Raw genomic sequence first — 15974 nt, forward strand, 5'->3', positions numbered from 1 at the left:
TGGATGGATGGATAGGTGGGCATCTTAAGTAAAACACTGTTGTAGTATTTTACTCTTCAAATAGCACCTGCATGGTGTCAGTTGCCCTCCATTTCTTGTGGGAGTCCTAATCTGCTATTGGTGCAGCAGAGTACCATTATGAGCCCCATGTTAGCCAGGGAGGGATTGGGTTAGGGCAGGCAAAAAAATAAAATAAAATTTAAAAAAAGGCTGTTGAATCTTAAAGAAACATTCTAAGGAGCAGAAGATACTGTAATGACATTTTGGAGAGATACTATAATTGCTTTGTAATTCAAGTTTATAAGTAGATTCTAACCTTAAACAACACTTTGTTGCAGTTTAACAGACTGACCCCAATCTCTCTTACTAACAGGATGTAAATAGAGTCTCACCTTTCATGACAACACCTTGCAGCCTTGACCTGTAAGAGGGCTCTGAACTTCACATACAGGTTCTCTACCAAGGGTGTGGGGACATATTAGTACATTTTGCCTGTTCTGAGATCTCTAGCACTTACACCCCATGAGCCACCAATGCCTGTTACACAAGATGATGTCAAAGACATCACTCATGTGACCTATACTGAATTTTCTGAACTTTCATATTCTTTGCTTGTACGTGACAGGACTTTCTTAAAGGGTTACGTATGTTTTCTCTTCTTGAAACTCCTAAAATAGGATGAGAACAAAACTCAAACTTGTAAATTAAACTGTTGCTAATCTGTATACTTGGTTTCCTTACCTGTAATTTTATTGGTTGATAGCCCGAATTCTCCTTGAAAGATCCATTTTCTAGTTGACAATTCTCCACCAGCCACAATAAAGTATTACAAATTGAATTTTGGTTCTGTTCTATGTATTTATTTAATTGTCCAAGCACTCTTAAAGCAAAGGCTGTTAACCTTTAAGACAAAATCACATGATGAATATTTAGATGTTCAACCCCTATGGGCTCCCAATTTATAGTGTGTTTTAGTTAAAGCAATATTTATTCTTTAAAAGAAAATAATATTTTTAATCATACAGTTCTGAAGTAAGTTGTCACCATTGCACAGAGGAAGAGAAGATTTTAGGAAGATCTCCAAAAGCATTCAGTCAACAAATGTGAACAGCACATCTTTGGTGATTGCAGTATTGTTGACCAGCACACAAACTAAAAAGTGGTGCCTGATGATTAAAAACAAAATTACTCTAAAGTTAAAGACAATAGTGGTGAAGCAAATAGTTTTGAGTCAGGGCATGGACACATGTACTTGAGACACTGAGGAGCAAAATCCTAAAACTCTAGATTGTAAAATGGGTAAAGCGGTCTAATATAAAGTCTTGTCCAAAGCCTGAATTTTCCTCCCCAGCATTCGTGGGAGTGTTTGCCTCGCTTCTCCTTGAGCCATGCCATTGATGCAGAACTCACCACCTCACAAGGAAGCTTGAACTGTCATGATTACTGAGGTGTTTGGTTTTTTTGTTTTGCTTTGTTTTTGCTTTTTGAAGCAATGTCAGTCTTTACTAAGATCTCTCAAAGAATACATAAGAGTATCTAATTCATAAGCCCACAACGCCTCTACTCCCTCCTCCCGCTCCCGTTCTCTCTCTCCGAGCTGCCAAGAGCTGCCCACTCTTCGGCCCCTCAGGTGCTTTTGAAAGTCAGCCCACTTGACTTTCACCCTCACTTAAGAAATTTATTTTCATTTTTCTTTCTACAAGGAATGATGCATTATTCTACGTACTTTTTTTGTATCTTCCTTATATTTCTCAAAAAAATATTTTGAAAGTATTCAGGTACTGACCATTTTCTTCTGTGTATATGTTTCTCTCAAGGAACTTGTAGAGTTGGGTCTGGGAAAGTACCCAAATATTTCTGTGTTTCTGGCTGAACTCAGGCTTGCCTAGAACTCTTGAGAGGTATTTACTGAGAGGTGTCTACTGAGAGGTTATTGTATCTTCTGGGGGGAAAGGGGGATTTTCTGTTCTCTAGGCATTTAGTCCCCAGCTGCTGCTGTGCTGGTTTCCAGTCTCACCAACACCAACCCCTTGCATCCTGGTTGGTATCCTCCAGTCGGCATGTTCCAGGGGTCTATGTGTCTTTTAAAATGTGCCACCCACACATGGTTAGACCCGCTTCTAAGGTACAATCCATGGGACTTGATCACTGATTGGATACAGAACAAAAAGGAAAGGGAAGATTCAAACTTTAGTATAGAGTATTGCTGCCCACATATTAAGGAAACAAAAACAAAAGAATGAATTTGGCATAGATTATGTTTGAAGGGCTTTGATTCCCAGATCCCTAGAAATATGGATCTGGAGCTTAGGAAAAAAGTTAGGCCTTGAGACATTAATTAGGGAATCACCTGTGTAGAAATTATGGAAATCATGGGTTAGGATGAGATTGCACAATGAGAAACTACAGAAAATAAGAGGGTCAAGAATGAAATCCTGGGGACTGTCAGTAGTTAAAAGGGCATAATATAAAAGTCAGTTATTCCAGATTGTAAAGTTCTTTTTTTTTAATTTTTTAATGTTTATTTATTTTTGAGAGAGAGAGGACAGAGTGTGAGCAGGGGAGGGGCAGAGAGGGAAGGAGACACAGAATTGGAAGCAGGCTCCAGGCTCCAAGCTGTCAGCACAGAACCCATGAACCGTGAGATCATGACCTGAGCAAAAGTTGGACACTCGACAGACTGAGCCACCCAGGCGCCCCGTGGATTGTCAGATCCTTAAAAGTGTTTCACACAGTTGAATCTACAAGGCACCTGGAACACCATGTTTTCATTAAATATTTCGTCAGCACATGATAGCATTTTTTGAAAGCAGATTGCCTTGTAGCCTTTCAATTAATTCCAATGGTCTTTCCTTCAAATCATCAGAAATAAGGAGGTTATCATGCTTCACTGAATAAGCACTTCGTGAGCACCTGCTATGTGTCAGGTATGTACCAGGCACGAGGAACCCTTGGAACTGCCCGTGTGGAGAGTACATTCTAGCGGCAAGATAGACTACACGTGAGATAAGTAAGAATGTTAGTGACAAATTTTAAGGAGAAAAGGAAAGCTTGGGATGAAATGTTGGGATGAGAATGAGATTAGAATGATTAGCAGAGGCCTCGCTGAGAAGGTGACTTTTGGTAAAGACCTGAGGGAGGTAAGGGAACTAGGCACTGATGCCTGGGGAGGAGCATCTCGGACAGAGGGAACAGTCAGTGCAAAGGCCCTAAAGTGGAAGCATCCCGCTAGGTTCAAGGAACATCGAAGAGGCCAGTAGGGCTTGCGTGGAATAAAAGAGAGAAGTGAGGGATGCAGTTGGAGAGGTGAGGCGAGGCCAGACCAGGTAGGGTAGTTCACAGTAAGAAGTCTGGTTTTTACCCAGGGTAAGTTGGGAAGCTCCTGAACCGTTTCGAGTGACGTGACCTAACTTATGTTTTAACAGGGTCACTCCAGCAGCTGTGTTCAGCATAGACAAAGAAGGGCAAGGGCTGAAGACAAAAGACAAGGGGAGGTTAGTGCAATAACCCAGGTAAGAAATGATATATTACTTGGTCATCAAAAAGAATGAAATCTTGCCATTTGCAACAACATGGATGGAACTAGCGTGTATCATGCTAAGCAAATTAAGTCAGTCAGAGAAGAGTAAATATTGTATGATTTCACTCATATGTGGAATTTAAGAAACACAACAGATGAACATAGGGGAAGGGAAGGAAAATTCAGATAAAAACAGAGAGGGAGGCAAACCATGAGAGACACTTGAATACAGAGAACAAACTGAGGGTTGTTGGAGGGGAGGTGGGTGAGGGGATGGGCATTAAGGAGGGCACTTGTTGGGATGAGCACTGGGGGTCGTACATAAGTGATGAATCACTAAATTCTACTCCTGAAACCATTATTACACTATATGTTAACTAACTTGGATTTAAATAAAGTTAGAAAAAGAAAGAAAGGAAGAAAGAAAGAAAGAAACAAACAAACAAACAAACAAACAAGAGTGGCTTGGACCAGGATGGTGTGATGGGGTTGGTGAGAAGCAGCCAACTTCAGGATATGTTTTGAAGGTACAGCCAAAAGTATTTGCTGGATCGGATGTGGCTTGTAAGAGAAAGAGGGCAATGAAAAATTACTAGACTTTTAGCCTGAGCAACTGGATGAATGGACTTTCCATTAAGACCATTATTCTTTAGTTAGTTAGGCAACCATTTTATGAAAATGCAAATCAAAACCTTTATACTCACCAAGTGCTAGCACTGCCACCCTTCCACATGCTGTAAGAAGAGTCAGCATTTCTGTAGGACATGATGCTCACCATCCCTACGAGGCACCAGAGAAAGAACACAGTGCTTCACTGACCTCTATCTCTACTCACAGAGTGCTTTATTAGCTCCTGGGAATGGTAAACTTCCTTCGGTGTTGGGCAGCACGCATGTGCTCTGTGGCCAACGTTAAATTTCTCAAAAGAAGTATGTGAACTGCTTGAATTGGGAATTATCAAGTAGAACATTCTGAGCTCATTCAAGAAGTAAGGAAGTGCTCTGTAGAGTTTGGAAGGCAGATGTCTTGTCTCTCATCCAGGCATTTTGGTAAGTTAAGCCAAAATGCTACAGAAAATAGTGTTTATTTATGTAGTTGCATCTACCTCACGATTCTCTTTTTGTAGAAATGCTTTTACAATTATGTGTTTGTATAATTCATAAAATTATATATTGGTTTAATGGCACCATTGGTTTAAGAACCACAAGATCTTTAGGTATAATGTGTAAAATGGATTTTTTTTTTTTACCTTCTTTTAATTTTTTCCTCAGGTTCTGGTTTTGAATAAGTGAATTAGTAGAAAAAATGTTCCAATTTTTTCCTGCTTCCAGGTAGTGAAAAACATAGAATACTGGGACAATGCTCATCAGTTCTGCTTCTGCATTCCCCTTGGGGAGGTGGGTAAGAATGTCAATGCCTTCCTGACTCAGAACTGTAGACATGACCTCTCCTATAAGCAGTCCTGTAATAGACAAACAAACAAAAACTCAAGGTAGATGAAATCAATTGCTATCAACTTCTGAGTAATGGTATATTTTAAACAGAGAGCAGACTTGGGGTGTCTGGGTGGCTCAGTAGGTTAAGCGTCCAACTTCGGCTCAGGTCATGATTTAATGATTCATGAATTTGAGCCCCATGTCGAGCTCTGTGCTGACAGTTCAGAGCCTGGAGCCTGCTTTAGGATCTGTGTCTCCCTCTCTCTTTCTCTCCGCCCCCCCCCCCACTCTGTCTCTCTCTCTCTCTCTCAAAAATAAACACTAAAATAAAAAAAAAAATTTTTTTTAAATACAGAGAAGAGCAACTCTCTCTGTTCTTTCCTTTTTATCTAAGCAATTGAATTCCTTCTTAGCTGGGGAGAGACAAAATAGATCTGGTCAGGAATATGGATTTAAAAGAAACACCAAGGAGCACCTGGGTGGCTCAGGTGATTGAGCGTCCGACTCTTGATTTTGTCTCAGGTCATGATCCCAGGGTCATGGGATTGAGCCCCACCTGGGGCTCTGCACTGAACATAGAGCCTGCTTAAGATTCTCTCTCTGCCCCTCCCCTGCTCTCTCTTTAAAATAAAATACATTAAAAAAATTAAAACAAAAAAGAAAGAAACATGAAGAATAGCCTTAAAAATAACCACTCAAATATGGTGGTAAGATGGTATAATGTAGTGGGCAGATTACTGCATAGAGGACATGGAAAATTAGTTGTCGTTCAACCTGATAGCTTTAGACATTGTAGACCCTATTAATCAATTGCTCCCACAAAGGAAAGCAAAAGCCTGGACTGTGAGGGCTTTGTCCATAACTCATCATGCAATGTTGGGCAAACCAGTATTTACACATCCAATAGGATTGCACATGATTAGACAAGTTGTTCCCTGGGGTGCCTGGGTAGCTCAGTCTGTTAAACATCTGACTTTTTTTTTTCTTTTAATGTTTATTTATTTTTGAGATAAATAAAGAGAGAGAAAGACAGACATACAGACAGACAGAATCCAAAGCAGGCTCTAGGCTCTGAGCTGTCAGCACAGAGCCCGATGCGGGGCTTGAACTCATGTACTACAAGATCACGACCTGAGCCGAAGTTGGAAGCTTAACCGACTGAGCCACCCATGTGCCCCTAAACATCTGACTCTTGATTTCAGCTCAGGTCATGATCTCAAGTTTTGTGAGATTGAGCCCTGTGTCGGTGCTGATAGCGTGGAGCCTGCTTGGGATTCTCTCTCTCTCTCTCTCTCTCTCTCTCTCTGCCCTTCCCACCCTCACACTCACTTGCATGCTCTCTCTCTCAAAATAAATAAACTTAAAAGTTTTCTCCAGTACTAACATTCTGTGAGTCCAGGGCTCTCTCTGAGCTAAAATGCAGTCAGGACATTCTATTATTTTAATGATATGTTATTGACTTATAAAGGCTAGGGACGAGGGAAAGCCCACCAAAGCTTCCCCTTCCGCCAATGTACCAGAAAGAAGAGAACCCCTTTGGGACTGATGTTGTGTTTCAGTAGAGCAGTGCACCCCTGGTGAGGCCACGTGTATGTCGTAGAGCCTTGTCTGGTGCAAGAGTGGTCGCTAAGATCATGGAAAGTTTTAGAGAAGTCTTTGGGTCAATGACAGCCCCCCACCCTCCATCATGGGAGCATGAACCTCTATTTAAATCAGGCCAGTGGAAGAAGACGGTCGGAAAAGTGGTTGGAGGTTTGAAGGTGGAAGGGGTAGAGATGGGTTTGTATATGCTGCTGAGGAGAGAGGAGGAGAAACAGAATAATCACGAGGATATTTGATTGTAGTGCAAAGCATAAAGTGAAATGAGAAATGAAAATGGCATATGTCAATTTACCTTTTACGCTCACTATCCTTTTGACTTTCGTTTTGGGGACCAAATCTAACGGTATCCTGTATGGGAACTCTTTTCGTCTAGTAACGACACCTGAAAATTAAAAAAAAAAAAATTAGATTGGGGTGGTTGGGCGGATCAGCTAGTTAAGCATCTGACTCTTGATTTTGGCTTGGTTCGTGATCCCATGGTTCATGACATTGAGTTCTGCATTGGGCTCTCTCTCTGCCCCTCCCTCCCTCTCTCTCTCAAAATAAATAAATAAACATTTTAAAAAATTATTGGATTTACACAGAATTCTTGAGGGAGCACCAGTAGCAGATTATTTATAATATACCAGCTTCCAAGGAATTGTTTTAAAAGACTCTTTTATAATAACATTAAAATCTAAAAAGGAAATTAAAAATAATCAAGGATTTTTATCAAACCCTAGGCTTATATAATCTCTTTAAATAGAGCATTCAATTTAACTGTAAGCTTCCTGGTCATTACAAGATAGGAAATAAATAGGATATATAAATTTTATCCACCAGAAAAAAGGAGCACGCCGTTTTGTCCAAAGAGAGAAAATTATTCTCAGAACTGAAAGCTAAAAATAACTAAAGTAATTCCTTAGTCAAGGGTACATGAGATTATCTCCTTTGGGAAACATGCCCTGAAATTCTTTCCAATCTCGCTTGATTTAACTTAGACACTTTTGCTCTATGCGCAATAACAGAGTTTTAGCATACCTGTATCAGAGCATTTTTCTACTTTAATCGTTGGTTTATTTCACAAAAATGACATTTATCATTCTATTGGTAGAACAAGCACTCTGCTGAGCTCTTAAATGCATTGTTATACTGGATCTTACAACAATCCTGTATGCCAAGTCTATTGTCATTATTTTTATTTTATAGATGAGGAAACTGAGGTTTGGAAAGCAACTTGCTCAAGGTCACAGAGCTGTGCAGATGGGGCTTGGATCTGAGCTCAGGAAGTGTTACTGCAGAGCCCACAGCAGTCATCACAAAGAGACCCCCCCACACACACACACACTATTGTCTTGCCAAGAAAGCTCTGAGGGCAGGAACCATCTCTTATTAAATGTTGTAATCCCAGCATTTAGCACAGTCCCTGGCACAGGGCAGATGTTAACAGAAAATAGTGACATTTTGCCATTCAATGGACAAGCCAGAGGACTTTGCAGAAGAGACAGGAATGTTCCTCAGGTAACTTCTTTCTTCACTAACCTTTAATAAATGCCGAGGATATAATATTGAAATAAAACTCAGTGAAGACATTTAAGAGATTTGCGGTGTGGTTGAAAGAGCATGGGGTTCAGAAGGAGCTCACTCTATACGTGACACGGGGCAGGACACTTCAGCTTTCTATGCCTCACTGTGCTCCTCAGTTCAACAGAGGCAATCACATTTTCCTCCAAGCGTTTTTATGAGGGCGAAAGTAATACAGACAAAGAGTCTGGCAAACAGTTCATGCTCAATACATTGTACTTAATGACAGTAGGCTCTCTGAAATTATCTAAATTCGATCCCCCACTATTTTTCCACTGATGCCCACCCTTGACTATCTCAATTCTCATTAGCAACTGTGCTCCCAGATGGAAAAGGTACAGAAGAGAAAACTAAAACTAAGAGAAGTAAATTTTACTCTTTGTCAGAAAGCATGATAGAAGACTCATCAAGACATCACATAAGAAGCTGGATGCCAGAGGTGGGGCCCCTGGGAGGCACAGTCGGTTAAGCATCCTACTTCAGCTCAGGTAGTAATCACAGTTCCTGAGTTTGAGCCCTGTGTCAGGCTCTGTGCTGACAGCTCAGAGCCTGGAGCTGCTTTGGATTCTGTGTCTCCCTTTCTCTCTGCACCTCCCCCACTTGTGCTCTGTCTCTCAAAACTAAATAAACATTAGAAAAATTGTAAAAAAAAAAAAAAAAAAAAGGTAGATGCCAGAGAGATTAAAACATTTACGAGTTAAATCTATAAAACCAATAGTATACAACATTATCTTTGTGAACTAAGGGTGGGGAAAGACTTCTTAAAGATTACCCCCCAAATATATAACAGCCTTAAGGTAAAATTATAATGAATTTGACCGTATCAGAGTAAAGGATTCCTGTTAAAATTATTGCTCAAAAAAGTACACCAGAGACAAAAATCTTAGTATATGTGCTACCAAAGCAAGCACATCAGAGACAAAAATCAATAGACAAGAAAACCCAAATGGCAAATAGGAAATAGGGCAAAAGATAAGAATAGGTAATTCACAGAATAGGAAGCGCAAATGGCCCATAAACATATGGAGAAAGGTTAAAAATCATTTGTAATCAGAAGACTCTACATTAAAACAACGAGATACTGTATGCCCAAGCGGCACATTTTATAGATGCAGGTAATAATACCAAGGGTTGGTAAGGATGTAGGCAGATGACAAGCTTTATGCAATGCTGGTGGATCTGAAAGCAGCACAGTGGTTCTGAAGACCAATATGACAGCTGTAAATAATATTCAGGATATGTATGCCCTTTGACCCAGGGGTCACACTTCTGGATATACAGTCCAGCTAAAGGCTGATGTGGATTTGTAAAGGGAGACGTGTAAGGATGTTCAGCATGGTTTATGGTGGTGGAAAATCTGTCTCTAAGAAAAACTGTGGTGGAATAGACTCTGAGACACTATGTAAGAAGCAGTGACTATTTCTTTAAGACAGAGTGTTGCGTTTACAAACTGGCGACATAGAATAGGATGTAGATAGAATAGGATGTAGACGAGGATTTGAGTGCATGTCAGGAAGAGAATGGAACTAAGAGTAGGGGTCAGCAATGCAGGGAGAAAACACGAGAGGGGCCTGCCCTGACCTCCAACGATGTGGTGTGCCAGGAAGAGAGGAGGGCGAGACGGGCTCCCTGCAGCCGAGGGAAGAAAGGATTTGGAGGCAAAGGGCTCGTTGGGGAGAGAAAGCAGGAAGTCAAGATGAGGGCTTGTGGGACTGAGTTTCCAAATTTAGTTCTCATTTTAAGCTGATGTCATGCAATTTTAATTACTTTACAATTTGCTCTGACACTTCCTTCTCCCTCACTGACATATAGTTTTTCAAATTTTCAGTGATGTTATTGTCCATTTACTTTTCCAAATACATCTTAGCCTTTTTTTTTAATGGAATTTTAGGGGCATCTGGGTGGCTCAGTCGGTTAAGCGTCAGACTTTGGCCCAGGTCATGATCTCAAGGTTTGTGAGTTGGAGTTCTGCCTCTGTCAGCGCAGAGCCTGCTTAGGATTTTCTTTCTCTTTCTCTCTGCCCCTCCCCAGCTCATACTCTCTCTCTTTCTCTCTCAAAAATAAATAAATAAATAAATAAATAAATAAATAAATAAACACTTAAAAAATGGAATTCTATAAAGTATCATACTGGTATAGAAATTCCAATATATAAATATTGGAAGTATTTAATAAAATCTCCAAACTCAACTGGACAGAATTACTTGTCATCTTTACCCTATTTAGCTCTCCAGAAAGTAACAAAGCTGCTTAAATCTAAATTGTCTCAAACAATAAGGGAAAAAATCAGATGGCAAGATTGGAAAGAGACATAGACATATTATTTATTTGATCAAGATTTTTGATGGAGAGATTTATCTCCAGATAAAAGATCAATCCCATCTTGTGGCCCTGATGTCCACGCCTGGGATGTGTAAGACAGGGCCATTTTGGGCACAGGAGGCATTAAAGGTACAAAGGAAGGAAAGCCAAAGGACCCAGTGGCTCTGAGGGTTGATTTAATTGCATGAGGCCCCAAACCTCAGGATTTGTAATATCTCTACCCACAGATCCTTCACAATGGACAGGCTGGAAGAAGGTCTGTGGGAAGATAAAATTAAAGAAAAAAGTTAGCATATGCATGTAGGATGAATTTTTCTTTTTGTTACTCTGTTGAAGTCATCCTTAGTATGCTTATGATTCTCAGCTGATTTAAATGTAAACGTCTGAATTCTTTGCTTTCTCAGAGGAAATGTCTTTCTTGATATGTAAGTAAACTTTTTTTCTCATTGCTATATGACTGAAAGAAAGGAAAATGATTCGATGCAATAATAAGGTAAATTTTAACCATTTACTAAGGACTATGGAAGGCTGTCTTCTTTGTTGTTGAAAAGAATTGTTAGTTGAACACATTCTAAATTTCATATATATATATATTATAAATATAAGTATTTATATTTACATATTTATTTCATGTATGTATATACTTAGGCCTTGATTAGATGCTCAAATGTTTGCAAAATTCTAACTGTGAGAAGATTCAGAATATCTTTATTGATGGGTAAAATCAGGGAAGCAGGAACAACGAGGAATGGGTTAGTTAAGTGATTAATCAGCATTTTTGTGTTTTCAAATCATGCATGTTAAATTAGTACATAGATGACTTTTTCTTAGGTGTTCTTTGGATTGATAGCTCTATAAGAAAGTATTGTAAATTATTGTGATAGATACAAAATGACTAATATATAAGAGAAATCATGCAATTATTACTATTTCAATGCTTTGCACTAAAACTAATGGAATTATTTCTCTTTGTTCTAAACACGTTCAGATTACAGTATAACACATGCTATGAAGAATGTCAATGAACTAAGAAGTGGTATTTCTGATCCCATACAATTAACATTAAAAAAATTTTTTTAATGTTTATTTTTGAGAGACAGAGTGCAGGCAGGAGAGGGGCAGAGAGAGAGGGAGACACAGAATCTGAAGCAGGCTCCAGGCTCTGCACTACCAGCACAGAGCCCGACTTGGGGCTCGAACTCACAAATTGTGAGATTGTGAGATCGTGACCTGAGCTGAAGTCGGTTGCTCAACCAACTGAGGCACCCAGGCACCCCCAGACAATTAACATTTTAAAAAACAGTGTTTCAGGTTACCTATACACTTGAATTTCTAGGGCAAAAGATAACATATAAAATACAAAATCATTTTGCCTACCATAAATACCCCTTGGGTCCAGAGTAACACCAGCATAACTTTCCTTTTTGACACCTTCTGGCTAAAAAGGCAGAAAACATTCAGTCAAGAATATAATTAAACTTAACTCCCTCAGTTAACTTGTTCCTCATTTAACTGTAACTTAATTTGTTCACTGGATTTTGGATGCCCCCTTCAAATGACAAAAGAACATAATTAAATTTATATGACCTGAATTCTTGGATCAACTTGACCACTTTCTGATTGAAAAATCATTTTTTTAAAGGTCAAATATGTTTAGATATTTACATTCATACATGCAAGGATAAGATTTTCTGGCTATTTTCATAATAGAGCAAATACTTAAATAGAAGTTATTATAAGCCAGGTAATTGATCTAAGTGCTTTGTATGTATTAGCTCATTTAACCTCAAAAAATACTCTATGAAGTAGATGATATTATTACTCCCATTTGATAGATGAGGAAAATGACACATAGAGAAATCAAGAAAATTATCCAATGTCACACCGCTTGTAAGCAGTGGAGCCAGGATTCAAACACAGAGAGCCTGTCTTCAGAGTCTGTGCATGGAAACACCATGCAAGGATGCATAGAGCATGCCTTGGACAAAATAGGTCAGTACATGTTTACTGAAGTGATTTCATGGCTTAAAACAGAAGTCAGAGAATGAAGACCCAAGAAGGCCCAGTTCTGTCATTAACTAGCCATGTGACTCTTGGTGAGAATCTTAATCTTAGTAAAATAACATGAAAACACTCAACAGACTATGTGGGTAAATAGTACTTTAATAAATGATAGTTTTCTTTTTTACCCTGTTTACTCATTTGTAAATGGAAAATTTCTGTAGACTATAAATCCTAAACTGTAAATGTATGGGCTGTATCTTATCTACTGTTATATCTCCAATACCTGGCATAATGTCTGGCACATAGATTTTAAGACCTTCTGAATGTGCTAGGGGGAAAAAGCTTGAAAGGCTAGATACCAAATTGTTAAAGCTGTATATCTCTGGGTGTGGGAGTTATCAGTGATTTAATTTTCTTCTCTGTGGTTTTTCAGTATTCTATATTTTCTACAATAAGCAAGTATCATTGTTTTATTTAAATTTTAAAACACTATGTCAGACTTAAGGAAAAGTTATGATAATAGTAAAAAAAAAATCTGAGATAACCTCCCCCCCAGTTTCCCACAAATGTTACCATTTTATTACATTTACATTATTCTTCTCTGTGTTCTTTCTGAACCACTTAGTGATAAGTTGCTGACATTTTTTTCAGACTGAAAAAAGTTGGGTTTTTTTGTTGTTATTGTTCTTTTCCTTTCTTTTTAAAAATTTTAATTCCAGTGTAATCAACATACATCATTATATTAGTTCCAGGTGTACAATACAGTGATTCAACAATTCTATACATTACTCAGTGCTCATCACGGTTAAGTGTACTCTTAATTCCCTTTCTATGAAAAAAGTGTTTTTAAAAAGAATCAGAAAAAGCATATTTTTCTTACCACCACTCGTAATGTTTTTACTAAGATTTCTTTTCCAAGTGAAGTCTCCAGTGAAAAGTTGATGTTGTGGAGGCCGATTTCCAGGGGAAGCACGCTGAAGGTCACCAAATGACTAGAGGAACCTTCTACTCTCTGGGACAGACATTTGGAGGGATTTATGCCCTGGTGGCCAATGGCTTGGCTTCCGGATGTACAGATTCCCTCCACGGTAGACATTTTAACACAGAACTGAAATATCACCAGTAAACAGTTACATTAAAACACTTTATGATAAGGAAAGTATGCCTGGACCATGTTTGTCTGGATACAAACTCTCCCTGATATTTTTACAGTGTTAAATAATCCCTTAGATTCTAAGGCAGAGGAGAAATGTGTATCAAAATCCTTATACAATTTAAACTAAATCCTCAAGCAATTACTTGACACTTGGGGTCTTATAATCATAGAATTTAAATATATTTCAATGTCAGCGGCACCTGGGTGGCTCAGTTGGTTAATCTTCGTTTCGGCTTGGGTCTTGATCTCATGGCTCATGAGTTCTAGCCCCCATTGGGCTCGATGCTGACAGTGTGGAGCCTGCTTGGGATTGTCTCTCTCTCCCTCTCTCTGCTCCCCCACAGCTTGTGCTCACTGTCTCTCTTTCTCTGCCTCTGCCCCTACCCTGCTCATGCTCTCTCTCCCTCAAAATAAATAAATAAACTTAAAAAAATATTTTGATTTCAGATATCTACTTTTTTTGCATCATAGTATGAGGGTGATCAATAGAAAACATTCAAGCATAGCATATACAACATTAGGAGAGTGAAATGGAAATATGTATTCACAGAGGAATTGGTATTTAATCTGTTGGTAATTACAGTTTATTTGGGTATATTAAAATGGAATTTTATGGCATTTAGATTCTGCTATATACATTCAGAAATTTGATATAACCATTTCATTAAAATATTAATATTTAAATATTCCAAAAGTTATAGATTAGCATATTTTTTGAACTTATGATAAAAAATTTTAGAAGCTAATTCAAAATATGCCAATGGGGTACATAGCTTTCCCCTCAGCATTTAGAGAGCATGTAAGCAAAATTTTTGGAAACCGCTGAGAATGAAATTAGAGCTTTTTAAAAAATATAGTTATTATGTGGATGGAACTGGAGGGTATCATGCTAAGCAAAATTAGTCAGAGAAAGACAAATATATGACTTCACTCATATGAGGAATTTAAAATACAAAACAGATGAACATAAGAGAAAGGAAACAAAAATGATATAAAAACAGGGAAGGGGACAAAACATAAAAGACTCTTAAATATAGAGAACAAACAGGGTTACTGGAGGGGTTTGGGGAGGGGGGATGGGCTAAATGGGTAAGGGGCATTCAGGAATCTACTCCTGTAATCACTGTTGCACCATATGCTAACTAACTTGGATGTAAATTAAATAATACATAAATTTAAAAAAATAAATAAAAACTATAGTTAGATTTTTGGACACACTGAGTTCCCATATAAAGTTTTGTGACTGTGATTTTCAAATGAAATCAGTCACCCTATTGCATAATTCTCTATTTAGCTGTGTGCGGCAAAAAGAAGAGAAATGGTGGGTCCAACCATGGTTGGAGTTTTTCAGGGAGTGTACCCAGGAATGAGAGAGAATTAAGGGAATTAACATGACTTTAACTAGTGTGGTTTATTATTATAGTGGTAGTTTATGGATTCTAACCTGAACAAGGAGCGAAGTAAAGACAGCAGAGGGCTAATGGATAACAGAGGAGTGAGGAAGTCAAGAGATTGGAGGTTTCAGTGATGTGCAGACCTGTAGCTACAAAGTAACGGTGCGATGTCTGAAATAACTTTCAGAGGGGACCCCGACATCTACAAAGCAAAGATGAGCATGACTGGTAAAGACAGAGAGAAGGAAAGGGCTGTTAGATGCAAGACGATGAAGAAACTCAGAATCCAGGGACATAAATGAACTGCCTGTGAAGCCCTTTCTCTGAGCCTCCACAGTATACTGATTATCTTACAGACTTGTATTCTTCTTTAAATTGGAGTTATAAGAATACATGTCTTAAGTCTGCCTTTCTTCATCCCTTCACTGAGCTGAATTTTTGTGTTTTGTGTGTGTACGTGATCATTCCATGAATAGAATTCATATAAAATCAGAGAAGTCTTCCTTTTTCCATTTATCTGAACATACCATAAATACCTACTCACCTGCATACCAGACATTCTATAGTTGTAAACAGTTCCTTTCAACTGGATCTGCTCCCCTCGCACAACAGAATATGGTATATTCACTTCCAGGAAGACATCTTTGAACACCTGTGCCTTGAGAGTATCAGCAACACATATACCTTCGGTCCAAAGGGAAAGCAAAGTAGAGGCATATTAGGGAATTCCTATTAATGCCTTGTTAGTACTACTACACCTAAGAATTGCTTTCCTTCAAGGAAAAAGGAACACTGTATCATATTTTTCTGTGTACTGTCATGTCCTTGAATTTTCCACTCATTGATCTTTATTTCAATAATTGTTGGTATTAACAGAAAACTTCATTTCTCCAACAAATATTTAATTCTATTTAAGGCATGAGAATGTTTATCAACTGAAGTGCCAAATCTCTTTTCGGATATGCATTATTGGCTCT

At 38.5% G+C, this 15974-nt stretch overlaps 1 protein-coding gene across 2 annotated transcripts in view; it reads right to left on the bottom strand.

Annotated features, from left to right (window-relative positions):
• Positions 1-15974, bottom strand: part of C5 (complement C5) — an 88324-nt gene that overhangs the window by 30554 nt on the left and 41796 nt on the right. Inside the window, exons 20-26 of one of the 2 annotated variants that reach the window (XM_049628082.1) lie at positions 15542-15681; positions 13328-13555; positions 11821-11881; positions 6851-6940; positions 4770-4982; positions 4225-4300; positions 742-901 (exon numbers count right to left, since the gene is read on the bottom strand). In XM_049628082.1, coding sequence (XP_049484039.1) covers positions 742-901; positions 4225-4300; positions 4770-4982; positions 6851-6940; positions 11821-11881; positions 13328-13555; positions 15542-15681 — 968 coding nt within the window. Of the gene's footprint in view, positions 1-741; positions 902-4224; positions 4301-4769; positions 4983-6850; positions 6941-10184; positions 10702-11820; positions 11882-13327; positions 13556-15541; positions 15682-15974 lie in introns of those variants that run through there. The other variant, XM_049628091.1, reaches the window with a different exon arrangement.

The sequence above is a fragment of the Panthera uncia genome, chromosome D4, assembly GCF_023721935.1.
Source record: "Panthera uncia isolate 11264 chromosome D4, Puncia_PCG_1.0, whole genome shotgun sequence".
Lineage (NCBI taxonomy): Eukaryota > Metazoa > Chordata > Mammalia > Carnivora > Felidae > Panthera > Panthera uncia.